The 18,184-nt window shown below is 37.8% G+C and overlaps 1 protein-coding gene and 1 non-coding gene across 4 annotated transcripts in view; one reads left to right on the top strand and one right to left on the bottom strand.

The window, feature by feature from the left end:
* TXNL1 (thioredoxin like 1) overlaps positions 1-13,028 on the bottom strand; it is a 32,119-nt gene extending 19,091 nt beyond the window's left edge. For all 3 annotated transcript variants that reach the window (XM_045790164.2, XM_045790165.2, XM_087869782.1), the window contains exons 1-3: positions 12,728-13,028; positions 2,074-2,170; positions 3-176 (exon numbers count right to left, since the gene is read on the bottom strand). In XM_045790164.2, coding sequence (XP_045646120.1) covers positions 3-176; positions 2,074-2,170; positions 12,728-12,825 — 369 coding nt within the window. In that variant the 5' untranslated portion in view covers positions 12,826-13,028. The remainder of the gene's footprint in view (positions 1-2; positions 177-2,073; positions 2,171-12,727) is intronic.
* LOC123787574 (U6 spliceosomal RNA) lies at positions 10,437-10,541 on the top strand. Its single transcript, XR_006778275.1, has one exon. It is a non-coding gene; the product is annotated as a U6 spliceosomal RNA (small nuclear RNA).
* Positions 13,029-18,184: the final 5,156 nt, after the last annotated feature.

The raw sequence follows: 18,184 nt of genomic DNA, 5'->3' as shown, positions 1-18,184 counted from the left end.
ACATAGCCTTTTGGAATATCTGTGTCCTCATTGCTTCCAGGGTCATTTTCTAAGTGCTGCTTGATTTTTTCTTCTAATCCAACAGCATCTGCTCCTTGATATTGATCAATTCTCACTTTGTTTCGAAAAAACAGAAATGTAGGTGTTGCTGATATATTGTTGGTGGCAGCTGTTCCCTAGAATTGGCAAGTTAGATGCTGTTAATGAATTAAAATTTATCTTAAACCACTTTGAATATGCATTCTACATCTCTAAAGGAGTTAAATATCACAAGCATGAACAAAAACCACATAAAATAATTTACTCCCAATTGTTCTTTAAGAAAAAGCAGGCCTATTACTGAGGGCACAACTACATTACCTTTAAATTCCCAATGAAGAACGACATGCGTTTTTCAGTTTTAGTGATAAACACTTCATCCACCAGTAAAACAATTAGCTTCCAATACAGAAATTATGCTTTATACCACCAGCTAGTGCTTTCATAAGTATGTGCTGTTTCTTAAATGGAGAAACCCAAAAGGGTATTGATATGTCAACACAAACCACTGGTACTAGGAAAAAGTACAGATCTGAAAAACAGTAACCTATCTCTCCATGAAAATGAAGTTAACATCCTCACTCTACTCATCGAAATGACTTCTGGCCTCCTATCAAATACACTGCAACATCTACCTTTTAAAATTCTGCTCCAACTCCACAATATTATGAAACTAAGTACTAAGTGGAAATTAGCTAATTAACCACTGACTCATGACTTAAACTTTTTGTAAGTATACAGGAAATAGTAAAGGAAATAGTAAAGCAAATACGTCATCTTGCATATTCAAATATTATGAAGAGGTACCACTACATTGTTTAAAGAAAAAAAGCATGAAGTTTATATAGAGGTGTCTTCTCTAAACGTCAAAAATTAAAAAAAAATACAAAAAACATGACTGACATTTTAGAACAGTATTGTCCAAAAATAATACAAGACATAAATGTGGGCTATATATGTAATTTTAAGTTGCCAGTATCCACAATAAAAAAAGTACAGAGAAACAGCTGAAATCAATTTTAATAATATATTTTAGTGAATCCAGTATTTGCATTTTCAACACGGTCAGTGTGAAAAGTTAATAACATATTTTACATTCTTTTCATATTAAGCCTTCAAAATCCTATGTGTATTTTACACTCACAGCACTTCTCAATTTGGATTTGCCACATTTCAAGTGTGCAATAACCACATGCCGCTCATGGCTACCATACTGGACAAGAAAAGCTCCAGAACAGAGCACTTCCAGAGTAGAGACAGTGAATACTAAAATAAGGGCCAGTGATGGGAGTCCAGCAGTATGTGACAGAAGTACTAAGCAAGATTACAGGGTTTAAACCAAACCCCAACCTACTCACCATGAACTACTATAACATTTAAAAATTCTATTCACACTCAGAAATGTATCAAAGACAAAACCTCACCAAAAAGAGGAGCCATACAGCTATTCCTAAGTCAGAACTACAGACTGCATTTTTAGTGTTGGAAGGAACCTCCAAAAATTTTTCCCATTAACCTCCATATTTCCACATATGCAAACACAGAAGTGTCACAGAGCCATTCCAACTAAGTCGTAAGGGCAATCTCCCCACAACACTGTGGTTCAATCAACAGTATGCAGCTTTGAAGCTAAGATTACAATCTGATCAATTCAAATCAAACTATAACCAAGAATTCTCTGCCATGGCTTTCGAATCAAACAATGCCTCAGTAGTAAAAGATACTATTCTTGATTTGCAAAAGATAAACAAAAAATGTTAAAAAAAAAAAAAAGTACTTCTACGTGACTGACTTAGTTGAACAGCTATTTAGTTTTACATCAGAAAGATGTTAACAAGCCCAGAAGCAATTAACATTGGACTACCCTTCTTAACTAATATAGCCACAATGACATTTGTAATAATTCATGTCCATATAACATTTCCCCACCTTCAAAGAAGTACTATGTGCATAAAGAGAAACAAACGAAGGATGATAACAATGTTGAGTTTCAAACCAATGTAATTTTTTTTTTAAAGGTCTCCTTTCCCTTACCTGACACTGATGTACATCAACTTCCAAGAAAACTGCCTGTGGATACTTATTACTCATAGAACTGAAGGCTGGGGCAATCCTTAAACATGGTCCACACCTATGAGAAAGGTAAAATACATGCTTGGTAAACACAAAGAGAAAAACAAAAAACCCCACCAAAAACAATATTTATACTCTAAAGAATTTGTTAATTAAAATATGAAATTAAACAAAATGATCATCCTAGCTTTAGTCTTTCTAGTCTTTTCCACTAGATTATTTAGATGCACTTGCATCAATACCACATTGTCTTAATGACTACAGATTTATATTAAGTTTTAAAGTCTAATACTGTTAAGTATTCTGGCTTTGTTCTCATTAAGAGAAATTAAAGATGGCAATATAAGGAGGAATATATAAATGCTTATAAATTGGAAAACTCAACAGTATCAACACATCGATTCTCCCAAATTTGATCTTTAGAGTCAATGTAAAATCCCAGTAGGTTTTCTTGCAGAAGTTAATAAGTTTAAATTATAAAATTTATAGGGAAATACCAAAGATAACCCAAGCCATTTTGAGGTTCCAAGCTGAGAAAATTACATTATTGAATATTAATAACAATCACACAGCTTTATAAATTAAGAGTGTACAGTACTGGTACAAGAATAAACAAACTGACCAATGTAAAAGAACAGGTCCAGAAACAAACCCATCCTACACAGAGTAACCTGATTTATCAAACATTTGACACAGGAGAGCAGTGGGGAAACGATGGTCTTTTCAATAAGCAGTGCTATGTCAACTGGATACTCACATGGGAAGATAAGTGAATCTTGGCCCCTATACCCCACACCATACACAAAACCAATTCCAGATGGATTACAGATCTAAATGTGAAAGGTAAAACAGTAACAATTTTAAGAAAAAATACAAAGTTTACTTTCAAAACTTTGGAGTAAGCAAAGATTTCTTAAAACACAAAAACACCAAAGAAAAAAGGAAATAACTGATATACTGGAATATACTTAATAAACTGGAAAATATTAAGACCTTTGTGTTTAATAAGATACCACGTAGAGAATGAAAAGACCCCCAAAAGTGGTAAAAAAAAAAAAAATCTGTAAAACATATCAAAAGGCTTACACTTCTAATATGTAAAGAATTCCTACAAATCAGCAAGAACAAGACCGACACCCAAAAGGAAAATGGGTCAACTCTTAAACCGGTACATGATGAATAAGGTTATCCTAACAGTCGAAAAATATGAAAAGTTACCTCACTTCATTAGTCACTAGGGAAGCCAGGGAAATGCAAATTAAAACTAGTCCCACCAAAATAGCTAAAACAAAAAAGAATAACCAAGAACACTCATTTCACAATACATATAACAAAGCTCAAGAATGTGGAGCAACTGGGGGCGCCTGGGTGGCACAGCGGTTAAGCGTCTGCCTTCGGCTCAGGGCGTGATCCTGGCGTTCTGGGATCCAGCCCCACATCAGGCTCCTCCGATGGGAGCCTGCTTCTTCCTCTCCCACTCCCCCTGCTTGTGTTCCCTCTCTTGCTGCCTGTCTCTGTCAACTAAATAAATAAAATCTTTAAAAAAAAAAAAAAAAAGAATGTGGAGCAACTGAACTGTTGGCGACTGTGCAAACTTTGGGGTATAACCACTTTAGGGGTAGAGAAAAGAAACTGGCAGTATCTGCTACACAAAGATCTATGCCTACCTGATGAGCATGTCTGAAGTATGTAAACACAGAAATGTCTACATGTTTGCCTTAGGGCATTTGAAAAAATACTGGTAGTAGTAATATTTCTAATAACCAAAAGTGGAGACTACTCAAATTCCTATCAACACAGAATGAATAAATTAATTGCACTCATGCTGTGGAATACTATACAACAATGAAAATGACTGATGTAAAACATCATGCGAAAACATGGATTAACCTCACAAATAATACTGAGAAAAGTAGTACATTATATGATTCCATCTATGCACAGTTCAAATACAGGCAAAACAAATCAACCTTTCTGAGAGTTAAAGACAGGATGGGGCCATGAGAGAGACTTCAAAAGGCTAGTTTAGTTATGCTCTATTTGTCCAGAAGCTGATTACATGGGCATGTATGTTCAGTTTATGAATATTAATTAAGCTATACATTTATAATTGTGTATTATGTTGTATTTCAATAAAAATTTAGAGAAAAACCTTGGCAATAGCAGACAGGAGCACAAGGAAAGGCAAATTCTGAAGCACAAAATGTTCAAACTCACAGATGTTCTTCCTCAAGCTGCAATTGCCTCTCCAGTCTTAAAATTTTAATCAGTGTATTCATCCCATGCCATCCTTAAGCCTCGCACCAAAAAAGCTAAGATAATATGCAATTAAGTTCTTTAATATTAAACCTGGTGCTTCTGAAAGTAGATTTTTGGATCTAACAATCCTCAAATAGGTCCTGAGACCAAATTATAAAGAAACAAACATTTACAGTCACTAAACCTATGTTTAGTTTAGCAAAACACTTCTAGTTATCAGTAAGTCTTAAACATTATGGATGGGAGTACCAACCGTTAGATCCTTCCTGAAGGGCCATTAATCATTACCTGTCAATTTTAAATGAACACACCAATGAATTCAACAATCTTATTTCTATACATCCATCCTACCTTAATACTCATTTTCACAATATGTATAACAAAGTTCAATGCAATGTTTATTAACGGTAAAAAAATTAGAAACAATCTAAATGGCAATCAATAGAAAAATAGTTTAAAATGTTATGACACATTCATAACGGGATAAGGATAATTTATAAATGTGTATTGTTTAAAAGAAAACCAAGTCTCATAATAAAATTCTCTATTATACGTTATAAAGATGTGTATACATACACACATTAGGTGTGTCACACAATAATCAGTTAATTACTTCTGCAAAGTAGGACTGGAAAAGGGAGAGAGTTTAGGGGAGACTTTTTAAATTATTCATACTTCTGTATTCTTTTTTTTTCTTTAGGATGAACAGGTACCTTTATTTTAAAATATTAAATAACTTGAGACTAGAGAATTTAACATTAACTGCATTTAAACAAGTGTCCCAAATGAAGCACAGCTATTTATGCTACACCACAACATACTCATTCCTGAAAAAAACCTCCCTTCTACAAAAGCATGCATTCAAAATAAGACATATGGGAAAAATCGGACTGAGGAAAACCGTTTAAACTAATACAACTTTGTAAAATTTCCCTAAGAAAAAACAGTAACGTACTCAAGAAATACTTGGACAGTCGGGCAGGTGGCTCAGACCTAGAGGTTACTTCAGGGAATATGTAAAATGAATAAAAACAATGGAAGTTTGCCCATTTCAGGTGCCGTGACAATCCAGGTGCAAGCGTAGCTCTGAGCCATGGGGCTGCGCGAGGAAGTGCAAACCCGACAATGAGGCCCTCTAGGGAACAAGCGCCGGGTGCAAGTGCTCGTGTTAAACTGTAGTAACTCTCTTACAACAAACATGGAAGGGAGCTTGCCTATCTGGCTGAGGATTTTTCTCCTTCCTGCTAAAGGTTCTAGTTCTATTTCTGTTCCTCACTACCTAGGAAAAATAGAATACGAACCAACACAACTTCCACATCATACTGACCATCATCACTCTATTCGCCAGACATGTATAAGCTAACCAGTTTAAAGAAAACATTTCTTGTAGCTAAAATAACTGTACTAAGACAACTGTTCCCTTGGGGCGCCTGGGTGGCACAACGGTTAAGCGTCTGCCTTTGGGTCAGGGAGTGATCCTGGCGTTATGGGATCGAGCCCCACATCAGGCTCCTCCACTATGAGCCTGCTTCTTCCTCTCCCACTCCCCCTGCTTGTGTTCCCTCTCTCGCTGGCTATCTCTCTCTCTGTCGAATAAATAAATAAAATCTTTAAAAAAAAAAAAAAAGACAACTGTTCCCTTTCAAACTTTACCCTTATCTAGATCCTCTGTTTAATTTTAGTTAGCCATCACAGGTTGTAATTTTAGTCAAAAATCAAAATAAGTCCTAGAACATAGAAGCACAAATAAACACAGCAGCATACTTTCACACTATAATCATTCAAATGAATTGATCAGTTATTTTAAGATGTTTGCCTGCTTAATGTGAGCATTTAAGAATAAACTTAAATTTCCATTATTAGCTGAGCTCATGAGCAAGTCACCTGATTTCTCCATATAAAATGAGAAGGAACTAGATTCTCTAGCACCTTTCTCACATCTAAAGTATTATGCCCCAGGGACACCTGGGTGGCACAGTCAGTTAAGTGTCCAACTCTTGGTTTTGGCTCAGGTCATAATCTCAGGGTCATCAGACTGAGCCCCACGTCAGTCTCCACATTCAGCGCAGAGTCTGCTTGAGACTCTCTCTCCCTCACCCTCTGCCCCCTACCCCCCTCCTCAAATAAATAAATAAATCTTTAAAATACTATGGCCCAAATATGCCTGAATTTCAGAATCACATTTTTCTCTTGTGCAACCCTTGATTCACAGCCCTTAAATAATATACTGTCACAGAGCCTCTGAACTTGTAAAAGTGACCAGAGATCATCCAGTCCAGAGGTTTAAAAAAGAAAAAAAAAAAGAGTTCTTTTTCTACCTCCGAACCTCTCTGACAGAAAAGTTACCTATTAAATCTAATGTATAAAATGGATATGTGAGAAGGATTCTGACTTATGCTTTTTGAGAAAAAGAACACAGCAGACAACTCTCTAGCTTTCTGCAATACATAAAGAACCAAACCCACAAAACTAAAACTTTAAAACTGACCTAACCTAACACAATTATTGGATAAGTAAGAACTGAAGAGCAGAAAAGTTAAATGACCTGCCCGAGATCAGACACTCTAGTCAATGGCAGGGCCACAACAGAACATTAACTCCTAATCCAATCCAAGATCAGCTTTCTTTGAAAGCACCAAGTCAGGTTCATAAGTACGATTTTTGCTTACAGTCGTAATATAAATACATCCTACTTTATGAACTTGCCGCTCTTCACTATTTGCTAAAGTAGTCAGTGCTCTGCCTTGAGCAATAACATGTGTAAACACATTGCTGATAAATGGTAAGGAAAAGGTATGTGCTTTCTGAAGAGACATTTTAAAAGTCTATTTTTCTGTAGGGCACAACTTTAAAGTAGGTAATGTCTAGATTAATTATATTTTAATTAGGGCAGGCATAATCATAATTGGTCCTATTAATAACACGAAATGGTTAGCATTCATTGAGCATTTACCGTATGTTATACGATTTACAAAACCCTTAAATTCATTTAAGCCCTACAATTCCTCATTTCAGAGTCAAGAACAATGAAGTATAATGCTAGAATTTGATCACAAAATCCAACTCTTAACAGCTATTCCAAAAACCCCCAAACAGAGGCCTACACACTGCTTTTTGTTATTTCTAAATTAACTGCCAAGATTAAAACTATTTACACGCTCTTTTAAAAAATCCAAATAGATACCATTTTGTGACGTTCAAATCCAGGCAAAATTAATCTGTAGTGTTAGAATTCAAGAATGAGGAGAAGAAAGTGTAGCGGCAGAAGAGGGGGGTAGATTCTTGATCTACCTGTTGGTTAAAACTTATCAAAGTATGGGGCGCCTGGGTGGCTCAGTCGCTAAGCGTCTGCCTTCGGCTCAGGGCATGATCCCAGTGTTCTGGGATCGAGCCCCACATCAGGCTCGTCTGCTGGAAGCCTGCTTCTTCCTCTCCCACTCCCCCCGCTTGTGTTCCCTCTCTCACTGGCTGTCTCGATCTCTGTCGAATAAATAAATAAAATCTCTAAAATAAAAAAAAACTTATCAAAGTATATACAAATGATTTGTGTACATTTTTGCATACATGTTATACTTCAATTAAAACATATAGTTTTAAGAAAAGTTCTCTATGTTCTCTGAGGCCTCACCATGCGCTAGTTATCTTAAAGCTACCTACCTCTCTCATTATCTGCCTGGTCCCTATGGACTACTGAGGTTGCTATCTCTGTAATTCAGTCCGCAGCAATAGCGCAGCATATAATTAATATCGTATATATAAAAATATGTATGATGTACTATTTGGACAAGCTACCATAACCATTAGAACTCAACATCCTAATATACACTAACATTCTTTCCAGATGGTAACAGCAACACCTAACCAGATACAAAGTAGGAACTGCTTTAACAAAACTGAATATATGGTAAATACGCGTATAAAAATGATACATTCATAAATTCAAGATAAAAATCATTCATACTCCATATAATTTCACTTACACGTGGAATCTAAACAAATGCACAAATGAAAAAACCAGAAACAGACTCACACATACAGAAAACAAACTGGTGGTGGAGGGGAGGGGACTGGTGAAGGGACCAAGAGGTACAAACTTCAAGTTATAAAAAAACAGTCATGGGGATGAAAAGTACAGCATACGCAATATGGTCAATAATACTGTAATAACTATATATGGTGAAAGATGGTAACTATACTTTTCATGCTGAGCATTTTGTAAAGTATATAACTTAAATCACTATGTTGTACTCTGAAATTAATAAAATATTGTATGCCAAGTATACTTCAATTTAAAAAAATCACTCATACTAAGTTTTACGGGGAAGAAAATGTATATTCTTTCAGCACTGAGGCTTACCCACCAGTGATAACAACAAAACTGTCACTGCTTATAATCACTAAATGTATTTGAGTATATCTAAAATGCGTAACAGTTTGGAAATAACAGTTACAAAAACAACTTACCACAGTATATAATTCTGATAAATAATTTCACTCTCTAAACAATACTGTTAGGTTACATGTTATTATTCCCATTTTACAGGTAGGGAAAAGAATGTGAGAGAGTGAACTGAACTGTCCTACGTCATAAGATTAGCTTGCAAGCAGCTGTAACTAAATAATTCAAGGCAAAATTTATTTTAAAATGCAAGCTCTGTGCAATACAGAGATGAACTTGCATTTCCTTTCTACTTAGCTGGGAAGAACAAGGACAGCACTTTAGAATGCAAACTGCATTCAGCAGTGGGACCTTAAGTTATTTAACCTGTGACTCAACAACCTCATTTGTAAAACGGGGAAAATTTCAAAGATTATTTTCAGTATTGAATAAGTCAATATAAAGGTTTAAACAAGTCTCTTACAAAAGTAAATAATATGTAAATGTTGACTGTTTTAATTGTTAAAAAAAAAAAAAATACTGGAGAAGGGTGCCGAGACCATCCACTGGGGAAAAGACACTTTTCTCAACAAATGGTGCTGGGAAAACTGGGTATCGACATACAAAAGAATGAAGGTGGACCTTTACACCATATACAAAAATTAACTCAAAATGGGCAAAAGACCTAAACTTGAAAACTAAAATCACAAAATTATTTAATGAAAACATAGGGGTTAAATTTTCATGACACTGGATTTGACAATGATTTCTGGGATATGACGCTAAAAGCACAAGCAACAAAAGATAAATCGGACTTCACCAAAATTTAAAGACTTGCGCATCAAAGTACACTATCAAGGAAGTGAAAGGAAATCAATGGGAGAAAACATTTATAACTCATATATCAGATAAGGAATACCCAAAATATATAAAGAACTCCTACAACTCAGTAACAAAAAAAGTCATTCAAAATGAGCTAAGGACTTGAAGAGACATTTCTCCAAGGAAGATAAATGAAGGAAATGCAAACCAAAACCACCAGACCACTTCACACCCATTTAGGATGGCTATTAAAATACAAAAAGGGTTGGCAGGTATGTGGAAAATTAGAACTCTCCTGCACTGCTGGTGGGAATGCTGGTGCAAAATGGTGCAACCACATTCCACTCCCAGGTATATACCCGAAAGAAATGAAAGCAGGGACTCAAAGAAATCCTTGTACACCAACGCTGACAGCAATATTACAATAGCCAAAAGGCGGAAACAACCCAAATGTCCATCAATAGATGAATAAGCAACATATGGTGTATACATACAATGAAGTATTATTTAGCTTAAAAAAGGAAATTCTGACACATGCTGCAACATGGATAAACCTTGAAAACATGCTAACTGAAATAAGCCAGAAAACGAAGGACAAATATTATGTAATTCCACTTACATGAGGATCAAGAATAGGCAAATTCACCAAGACAGAAAGAAGTTACCAGGAGTGGGAGGCTGGGGGGTATTGGGAGTTTTTGTTTAATGGGTAGTTACTGGTTAATGCTTTTATCTGAGATAATGAAAAAAATTCTAGGAAATAGTGATGATGTTGGTACAATACTGTGAATGTACTTAATGCCACTGAATTATACATTTAAAAAGGGCTAAAATGGTAAATTTCATGTTACATATATTTTACTGAGTGCTCGCTTTGGCAGCACATATTACTAAAACTGGAACGATACAGAGATTAGCATGGCCCCTGTACAAGGATGACATGCAAATTTGTGAAGCGTTCCATATTAAAAAACAAAACAAAACAAAACTGAAAATACTGGAGAGCCACTGAAGATTCTTAAACAGAACAGTGACAATCTGCATAACATTTTATTAAAATTAATAGGTTAGGTATAACATTGAAGTGGAGAAAGAGGAATAACACACTCAAAGAGGGTTGGAAAAGAAACAGCTGCTGGAGAAAACTATGTTCTTGGCCTAAAATGAGACCTTAACTTGATCTAAGAGGTTTCCTACATGATCTACTGGATATAGTTGTTTGAGGGTCTAATACTGATGCCCAGTTACCCCAGCGGGATCACACTGACATAGTTTGTGTAGGAATACTAATGGCCAAAATGTTAAAGAACTTTAAGGCAAATATAATCTTACCAGATTTACAGATGTTATCTACAAACATGCTTTTGAACTTAAAAATTCTCTAAATTCATTTTCTTTGCACTTTTTCCAAAAAAAATTAAATTTTCATTGCATCAAATACCTTTTTAAAAGTAAATAACACAGTGCTTTACCTATGTCTGCAATTATTTACAGTTAAATGTTGCCTCGTTGTTAATGGAAGTGTTTCCTTAATATCAAAGTTTCCCCACTTCAATTAATAAGTTATTTATCACTGTCTGTCATCTGTTCTACTATGGTAAGGGAAAAAGAGTATTTTATTGGGGGATGAAAATCTATACACTCCCACAAGCTAGAATTAGAAAAGTGAAATAAAAATGAGATTCATTGTTAAAATCATCTATTCCAACTTTGGCCTAGGTACTTAGCAAATGTACAGGTATCCCTCCATATTAAAAATACAGACAACACAAAATTGCTAAAGCTGGGAGGGCACATTTATAGAATTTTGACATTCCCTTTAGACATGTCCTTATAATAAAATTTTTATCTTCTTCAATTTAGTAAATGTGAAAGTCCACGTGTCAAACTGGCTACGCCAACCTAGAAAATCCAATTCACTGTTCCTTTTCGATTCTATGTAAGAGAGATTGGTGCAGGAATAAGTAATTGTTTTCATCTCTATCCGCATCCCCCAAGCACTAAAACTATCTAATCCTAATGCCACCACTTATACACTCAACATTTATTGAATCATATTCAATAGCCATCAATCACTTTTTACCCTGATTCAAAATACTGCCTCATGTTTATATAGTTACCTGGACAATTAAATGTGTTACATAAATAGTGATACCTATAGATTTCTCCAGGTTAGTTTAAGTGTAAATAACTCCAGGGATCAGGATAAATCAAATGCAGACCTTTAATCCTTCTAAGTTAGAAGGCATTGACATACACAAGCGAAGGTCAGTAAATACAGTCGCTGAAATCTTGGTTTTGAAGGCCTAGTTCCAACATGTCACTCTCACACAGGTACACTGCACACTCAAAATAGAAAATCCACCTGCTCTGCGACCAATAAATTATGTGGAGATTTACCAAAGCCAGTTAAGCATCTTTCAAGATCCCTGTCCCCTTAAACCATCAAGTAAAAAATGGAGTCTATTTGGCCAAACCCAGATGTTTAGATTATCTACATTGTATATATGCTCACTCTTAATTTCTGTGATCAGATGCAGTCGCAAACATGAGGGAGCCTAAGTTACAAAGTTACTAACCAAACGAATAACAAAACCATTAAGAAAATCAAAAAGCACCCGGACCCAACATTAATTTAAAATGCATTAAATGAGCCTCGGAACTAAACACTACGTGGATTAGTTGGATAGACCCATCTAAATTTTCTAAAGGTTTTAAATGCAGGCAATGAAGAAAGCCGAAGTGTTCGGTAAATTAAGATTATAGGATTTCTATAATGCAAATGACAGCTGGCTCCCCGAAACGAATGGGACAGGCGAAAGCAGGGGCGGCTGTAGGAAGACTCCCACAGACTAGAAGGAAGAGAAGTGGGCCACCCCCAAGTCCAGGGCTCGTCCGAGGATTCAGAAGGGACGGGAGGCGATCTCCTAGACTAGGGAATGCGGATGGCCAGGCCTCCGTGCCCTCCAGAGACTCCCTTGTGCACAAACGGAGGCTCACACCCAAGAGCTGAGGCCTAACTGGGCAGCGGTCTGGGGCTGCGGCCAACGCCGGACATTCCGGAGCAGGGGACCGCAAGGGAGTCGGGACCCGGAAAAAGTGAAGGGAAAGCAGGGACGGACACACAGGGCCCACAGGGCTCGCGCCCGGCCTCACCCTCGCATGGTGAACTTGACCACGGCGAGTCTGGAGCCCGCGCCGCTCAGCTCCGGCTGGAAATCTGGGTCGCTCCCGACCGGCTTCACTCCCACCATTCTCAGCCCGGCAGGGCGGCCGCGACGCCACCGGCTTCAAAACTGAAGGAGAAGACCCGGGAGAGGAAGGGGAGAGGCTCAGAAAGGCCAAGGCCTGAACACAGGAGGTGGCGACCGCGGCGTCTTCTCCGGGACTCTCAGTGCCGAGTCACGCCAGGGAGCGGAGCGGCCGAGGGGGTGGGGACGGGAGGGGGGAGGGGAGGGGAGACTGAGGGAAGGAAAGGCGTGCGGCACCCAGCAGCCACCGCGCGACAGGGCCGCTGGCGCTTGCGCACGTTGGCGTCATTTCCGCGTCGTCCGTTTTGACTCCCACCGCCCAATCCTAAAACGCGACCCCTGGCTCCACCCTCGACTGAGGAACCCCTCGCCGGCTGGAGCGGCGCAGGCGCAGAAGAGTAGCAGTCACAAGCTCAGACGTGGGTTGCGACTCAGATGTTCGTGTGTTCCTTCGCGCGTCGAAGACTCACGTCTTCTACCGAGTTTCCTGGGGTGGGAAGGTCAAAAGGGAACCCATTTTTCCTCGAGGTTCGTGGCTAAGGTTTTAACCCCCTCTCCATGGAAGTGCTGGAGAAGTACTTTGTCTCATGTTTGGGGCAGATCATCCCACTAGACTGAAAGAGACTTTCGGTATGATCTGCGGATCTCATCATACAAGAGTGCTCTCCGTGCACTCAACCACAAAATGTCATGCACCTGTCTTTAAGTTGTGCCTTAAAAAAATGAAAGCATCATCCTTCCTTTAGAAACACAGTCTAGTGATAGACTCCAGCAATAGTTAAAATAAGTTTGCAAAGGAAACGGGGGGGGGGGGGGAGAGACAAATGAGACGGGAGGATGGGGCAGGGTAAACTTGCTAGCAATTGTGGCCCCTGAGCCGAATCTTGACAGAAGAGAGCCAGACGGTGAAAGGAGACAAGAGTGGTACAGGCAGAAGAACCAGCAGTACCGATTCGTGGTTTGGGAGGGCGGCTGCTGCTGCTAATAGCAATAATAATAATAACAATAATAGCAGCTAACAAATTATGCGCTAGACAAGATATGCGCTACTTGTGTATATTAGCTCATTTAATCCTCACAACAACCCTGTGACGTAGGTTCTATTATTTCAAGGATCGACTAATTTTCCCTAGTTCACACACCTCGTAAGAGATCAAATCAGCGTTCAATTTGAGGTAGTCTAACACCAGTGTGTTCTTTTAAGTGTCAGGCTACGTGACAAATGATTTGCTTTTGGAATTAGCTGGGGTGATGAAACTGAAGAGGAAGGTAGAGGTCTGATCAGGACTAGCTAAGAGATTTGTATTTTAACGTGAATGCAATGGAGTAATCACTGCAGAGCATTTTTTTTTTTAATTACAAAAAAAAGTGTCTTTAGAAAAAGCCCTGAGGTAGCAGTGAGGAGGCTGGAAGGCAGTGAAACAAGTTTAGGTTACTGTAGTAATCCAGGAAGTGAGTTATGGGAGCAGCTAAAGTGGAAATGAAGAGGACATGATATATTTGAGAAACAACTAGCAGTTAAAAATTACAGGATTTAGTGGCCAATTGGACCAATTTGAAGCAATGACAGAGGAAGGAGTCTAGGATAGTGCAAATATTTCAATCTTGTGGCTCTTTGAACTGAGTTAAGATGCCAGTAGGACATCTAGGTAAGGAGTATAGCAGATAGTAGGAAGGTTGAGTCTGGACGAAAGAAAAAGGCTGAAGTTGCAGATTTGACAGTCATTAGTTTTAAGGGTGAAAACTGAAGCCCAGGAACACAATTACACAATTTGGAGGCCAGATGGCAATTGTTGTCCCTGTTCTGACGAAGAGGCTGACTTTCAAGAAGCATGTAACTCTTCAGTTATACAATTGTACAGCTGTTTAGCCCTCAACATTGCACCCAACATTATATTGAAACAGACTTTATGTATGTGCATAGAAACTTTTAGCAGATGTCATTGCAAGGTGATGCTCTACTGAGTGTTTTTTCCTCTATATTTTACAAATCTCTTCGATAATTATAAATAGTATATATAAGAAGAAGAAGAAAGAAAGAAGGTTCGGCTGGGGGAAAAAGTGCTACACAAAAATTCTACAATGAAGGCCCAAGTTTCTTCCTTACCCTATTAGTAGTAACTAAAACAAAATTAATATTCATAGTTAATATTTGCATAAATTTAGGTAATGTTTAATATCATTGAGTAAAATAAGCCTTTGGTGGATGAAATTTTCCCAAAAAAATGTTATTTTTTTTTCTTGGTTTGTATATACCACACTGAAAACCCCATTTACTGGAATTTCCATGAAAATTTTAGGAAAAAACTTAACATTAAATTTCTGCAAGGATGACTTGTGATTATTTTGAAAAGGATGATACACTTTCTCCATTCCTGAGATGAATATAATGAGAAATGCAGAATACACTGTACATAAACTCTCTCCACCCGATCCCTCACTTGGTGAGGATCACTCTTAGAGGACACAGTTTCCCAGGGTCTATTTAGCCTCAGGCTCAGAATTCCATTCAGCTCCACCCACTACCAGAGTCAGCAGTCAGGATGAAACCTATTTATCATCTCACATCTTACTGTAACTGTCACATCTTGAAATCCATAGGTCTTGAACTGCAGAGAGCTCATTAAAATTTGAGTTTCTGGTGTCGCACCCAGAAATTCTGATTCAGTAGTGCTGGTGCGTGGCCCAGGAATCTGAATTTTAGCAGGCATCCAGAGTAGCTGATGCAAGGAGTCCATATTTTGAGAACCATTATTGATACTACTTGTCTACTGTCCCAGAGCATTTACTATGCATTTAATATGTACAAGATACTGTGATAATGCTTTGAAACACCTTTCTTCCAGGGACATCAAAGGGGAGATAAGACACTTCTACAAAAGCTAATAATACAAGGTAAAACGTGGTAAGTGCCATGGTAGAACTATAGATAACATAACATAGTGGTTGAGAAAAGGAAAAGAACATTGCCAGCTGGAATGAGCAGAGAATGCTTTATGAAAGAATATGTTATAATATTCAGGCCTGGATAAAAATAAGAAATGCATAAACTTCTTCATTCACAGATATGACTCCTGACTTTCCTCTTAACTCATCAAGAATATACAACGCTTTAGACTCACCCACTTTTATCAAGCTCAGCCAGTCACTTAGAGGAAGACTTTCTGTCATGACTTGTAGCTGCCATGGGTTCACTTTGCTGACTTTACAAATAGATATGTTAGAGATGTATCACCCGTGGCTTTATCTCCCCCATAGCCCTTTGCCAATGGTAGGTACAAAATAAGTATTAGTTGAATAAGTGAATGGCTAGAAAGCATAATGAGTATGACAGTCCACAGAGTACAGGGGTACAAGAAATATTACTTTGTTGTATAACTCAATTTCATTTTGACTCTAAATTCTCACCCTCCTTCTGAATTCAACTAGAACAAAAACAACCTTATCTCCTCCTCTACCTGCTTCAGAAATTGTACCACATTTCTGGGTTCAGAGTGGGGGTGGTGATTTGGAGTGCAGATGTCTAGGAGCACTGTCTCTTCCTACACATCATCTTGAAATCTAGCCCTTTCTGCTTTGTGTGACTACTTCAGGGATGGGGACCCTTTGTTTGAAGCTGCCTATGGAACCATCTGCCTAGATGCATAAGTCTGTCATTGCTCCCTGGGTGTTTACTTCTTCTCTTCTCCCCTCCATAAGGATTTTCCCTCGTTTTCATTAAGAGTTTCATAGTTCCAGCTTTTACGTTTATTTGATCTGCCATTCTCCTTTTTTGAAACAATTTGATTCTAATCATTTAAAAGTATTCTCATGATAGGAAAGAAAGGCACAATTTTCCAGTTTCATATATAGTGAGTGTTTGTTGGGGTGGCAGTATGCAATAAGCGTAAAATCTCTGATCTAAGTTTTTCTTTAAATGTAGTCCTCTTGTAAAAAGTGGAGGAAATGTCACTTTCTGATTTTTTGAAGAGCAATAGCAAGAATATAATGTAGAGAGAACTTTTATTCTACAAAAAAATTCGTCATAAATTCCTCTGAGATATAATATACCTCTTTAAATAACTGAATTTGTATTTGCAGAAGCCCAAGGATATAGATTTATTGATGAATTCCATAAACTATATGAAATCCCCCCATTAACTTATCAAAATTACAACTATTCCAAAATTCTACATACAAATAACTTCTGCCTGGGGTACCTGGGTGGCTTAGTTGGTTAAACGTCTGACTGTTGGTTTCGGCTCAGGTCATGATCTCAGGAATGTGAGATCAAGCCCTGTACAGGGCTCTGGGCTCAGGGAGGAGTCTGCTTCTCTCCCTCTATCTCCTCCTCTGTCCCTCCTCACCCTCGTGTGCGCTCTCTCTCTCTCTCTCCCATTTTCTCTCTCTCTCCTTCTCTCTCAAATAAATAAATAAATCCTTAAAAAGTAATTTTTACTTAATAGCTTACTGTTACCTTATTCCTGAAGAAGAGGAAAACATAATACTTTATATCAGTTTTAAAAAATTATTTGATCAACTGGGTAATTTATTTAAAAACTAATTTTAGATAAGCTTTGTTTTATTCTTAAAGTCTTGAGGGGAAAATATATAATTTGTGTAATATAAATATTAAATAGAAAGGACATCCTGCTTCATGATTTCCAAACCTTTTCTAGTTGTACGCTATTGACCTTGAAAATTGAATACCATTTCCCATTGCTGTCTCTAGGTGGCACAATGTCTTTCAGTCAAAGGCGTAGATTTCCCTTTGGATATCAAATGCTTCTTTAAATAATACTGTCAAGTCCCCAGATGGACCATTTTCCCACTAACACCATATTCCTTAGTTTTGGAGGCTAGGCAGTATCTTGGAGGAGAGAGTTTTCTAGGAAATCATGGAGTGACCCAACACCGTCATAAATCTCGTCCTCCTAGAATATACTGAAGAAACTTGCTAGCAATTCTGAGTCAGCTTTGGGTGTTTGCCAGAAATGTAAAATAGTTTTTTTATTCTGACATTTGTAGCTAAGGTTCAGAAGTCATTCAACTGCCTAGAGTTGCTACTAAGAAAGTCAGATAGATAAATATTTCTATCACTTCAGCCGCTGAGGTAAAAATCTATATTTTAATTTTTTAAAGAGTGTGTTCTGGGTTAGAATTAACTCTTTGAAACTGAAAAACTACACATGCGTACACATAACTATGTTTTCACTTAATTACTCGTAAAGAGAGCCCTTTTTTGGCTTCTGGTAGTGTAGTGGATGTTGTCTGACGAGAATGTACAGGTGGAGAAGAAATGCCTCCCAGTGAAGACTTCTGCTGTGTCCACAGCCCACTCTCAGGCATGCCCTTGAGCAAACACATACACCAAGCATACACA

The sequence above is a fragment of the Ursus americanus genome, chromosome 19 (assembly GCF_024610735.1).
Source record: "Ursus americanus isolate L20-20 chromosome 19, mUrsAme1.1.p, whole genome shotgun sequence".
Lineage (NCBI taxonomy): Eukaryota > Metazoa > Chordata > Mammalia > Carnivora > Ursidae > Ursus > Ursus americanus.
The sequence above is the reverse complement of the archived record's forward strand: the minus strand, read 5'-3'. Positions and strand labels throughout refer to the sequence as shown.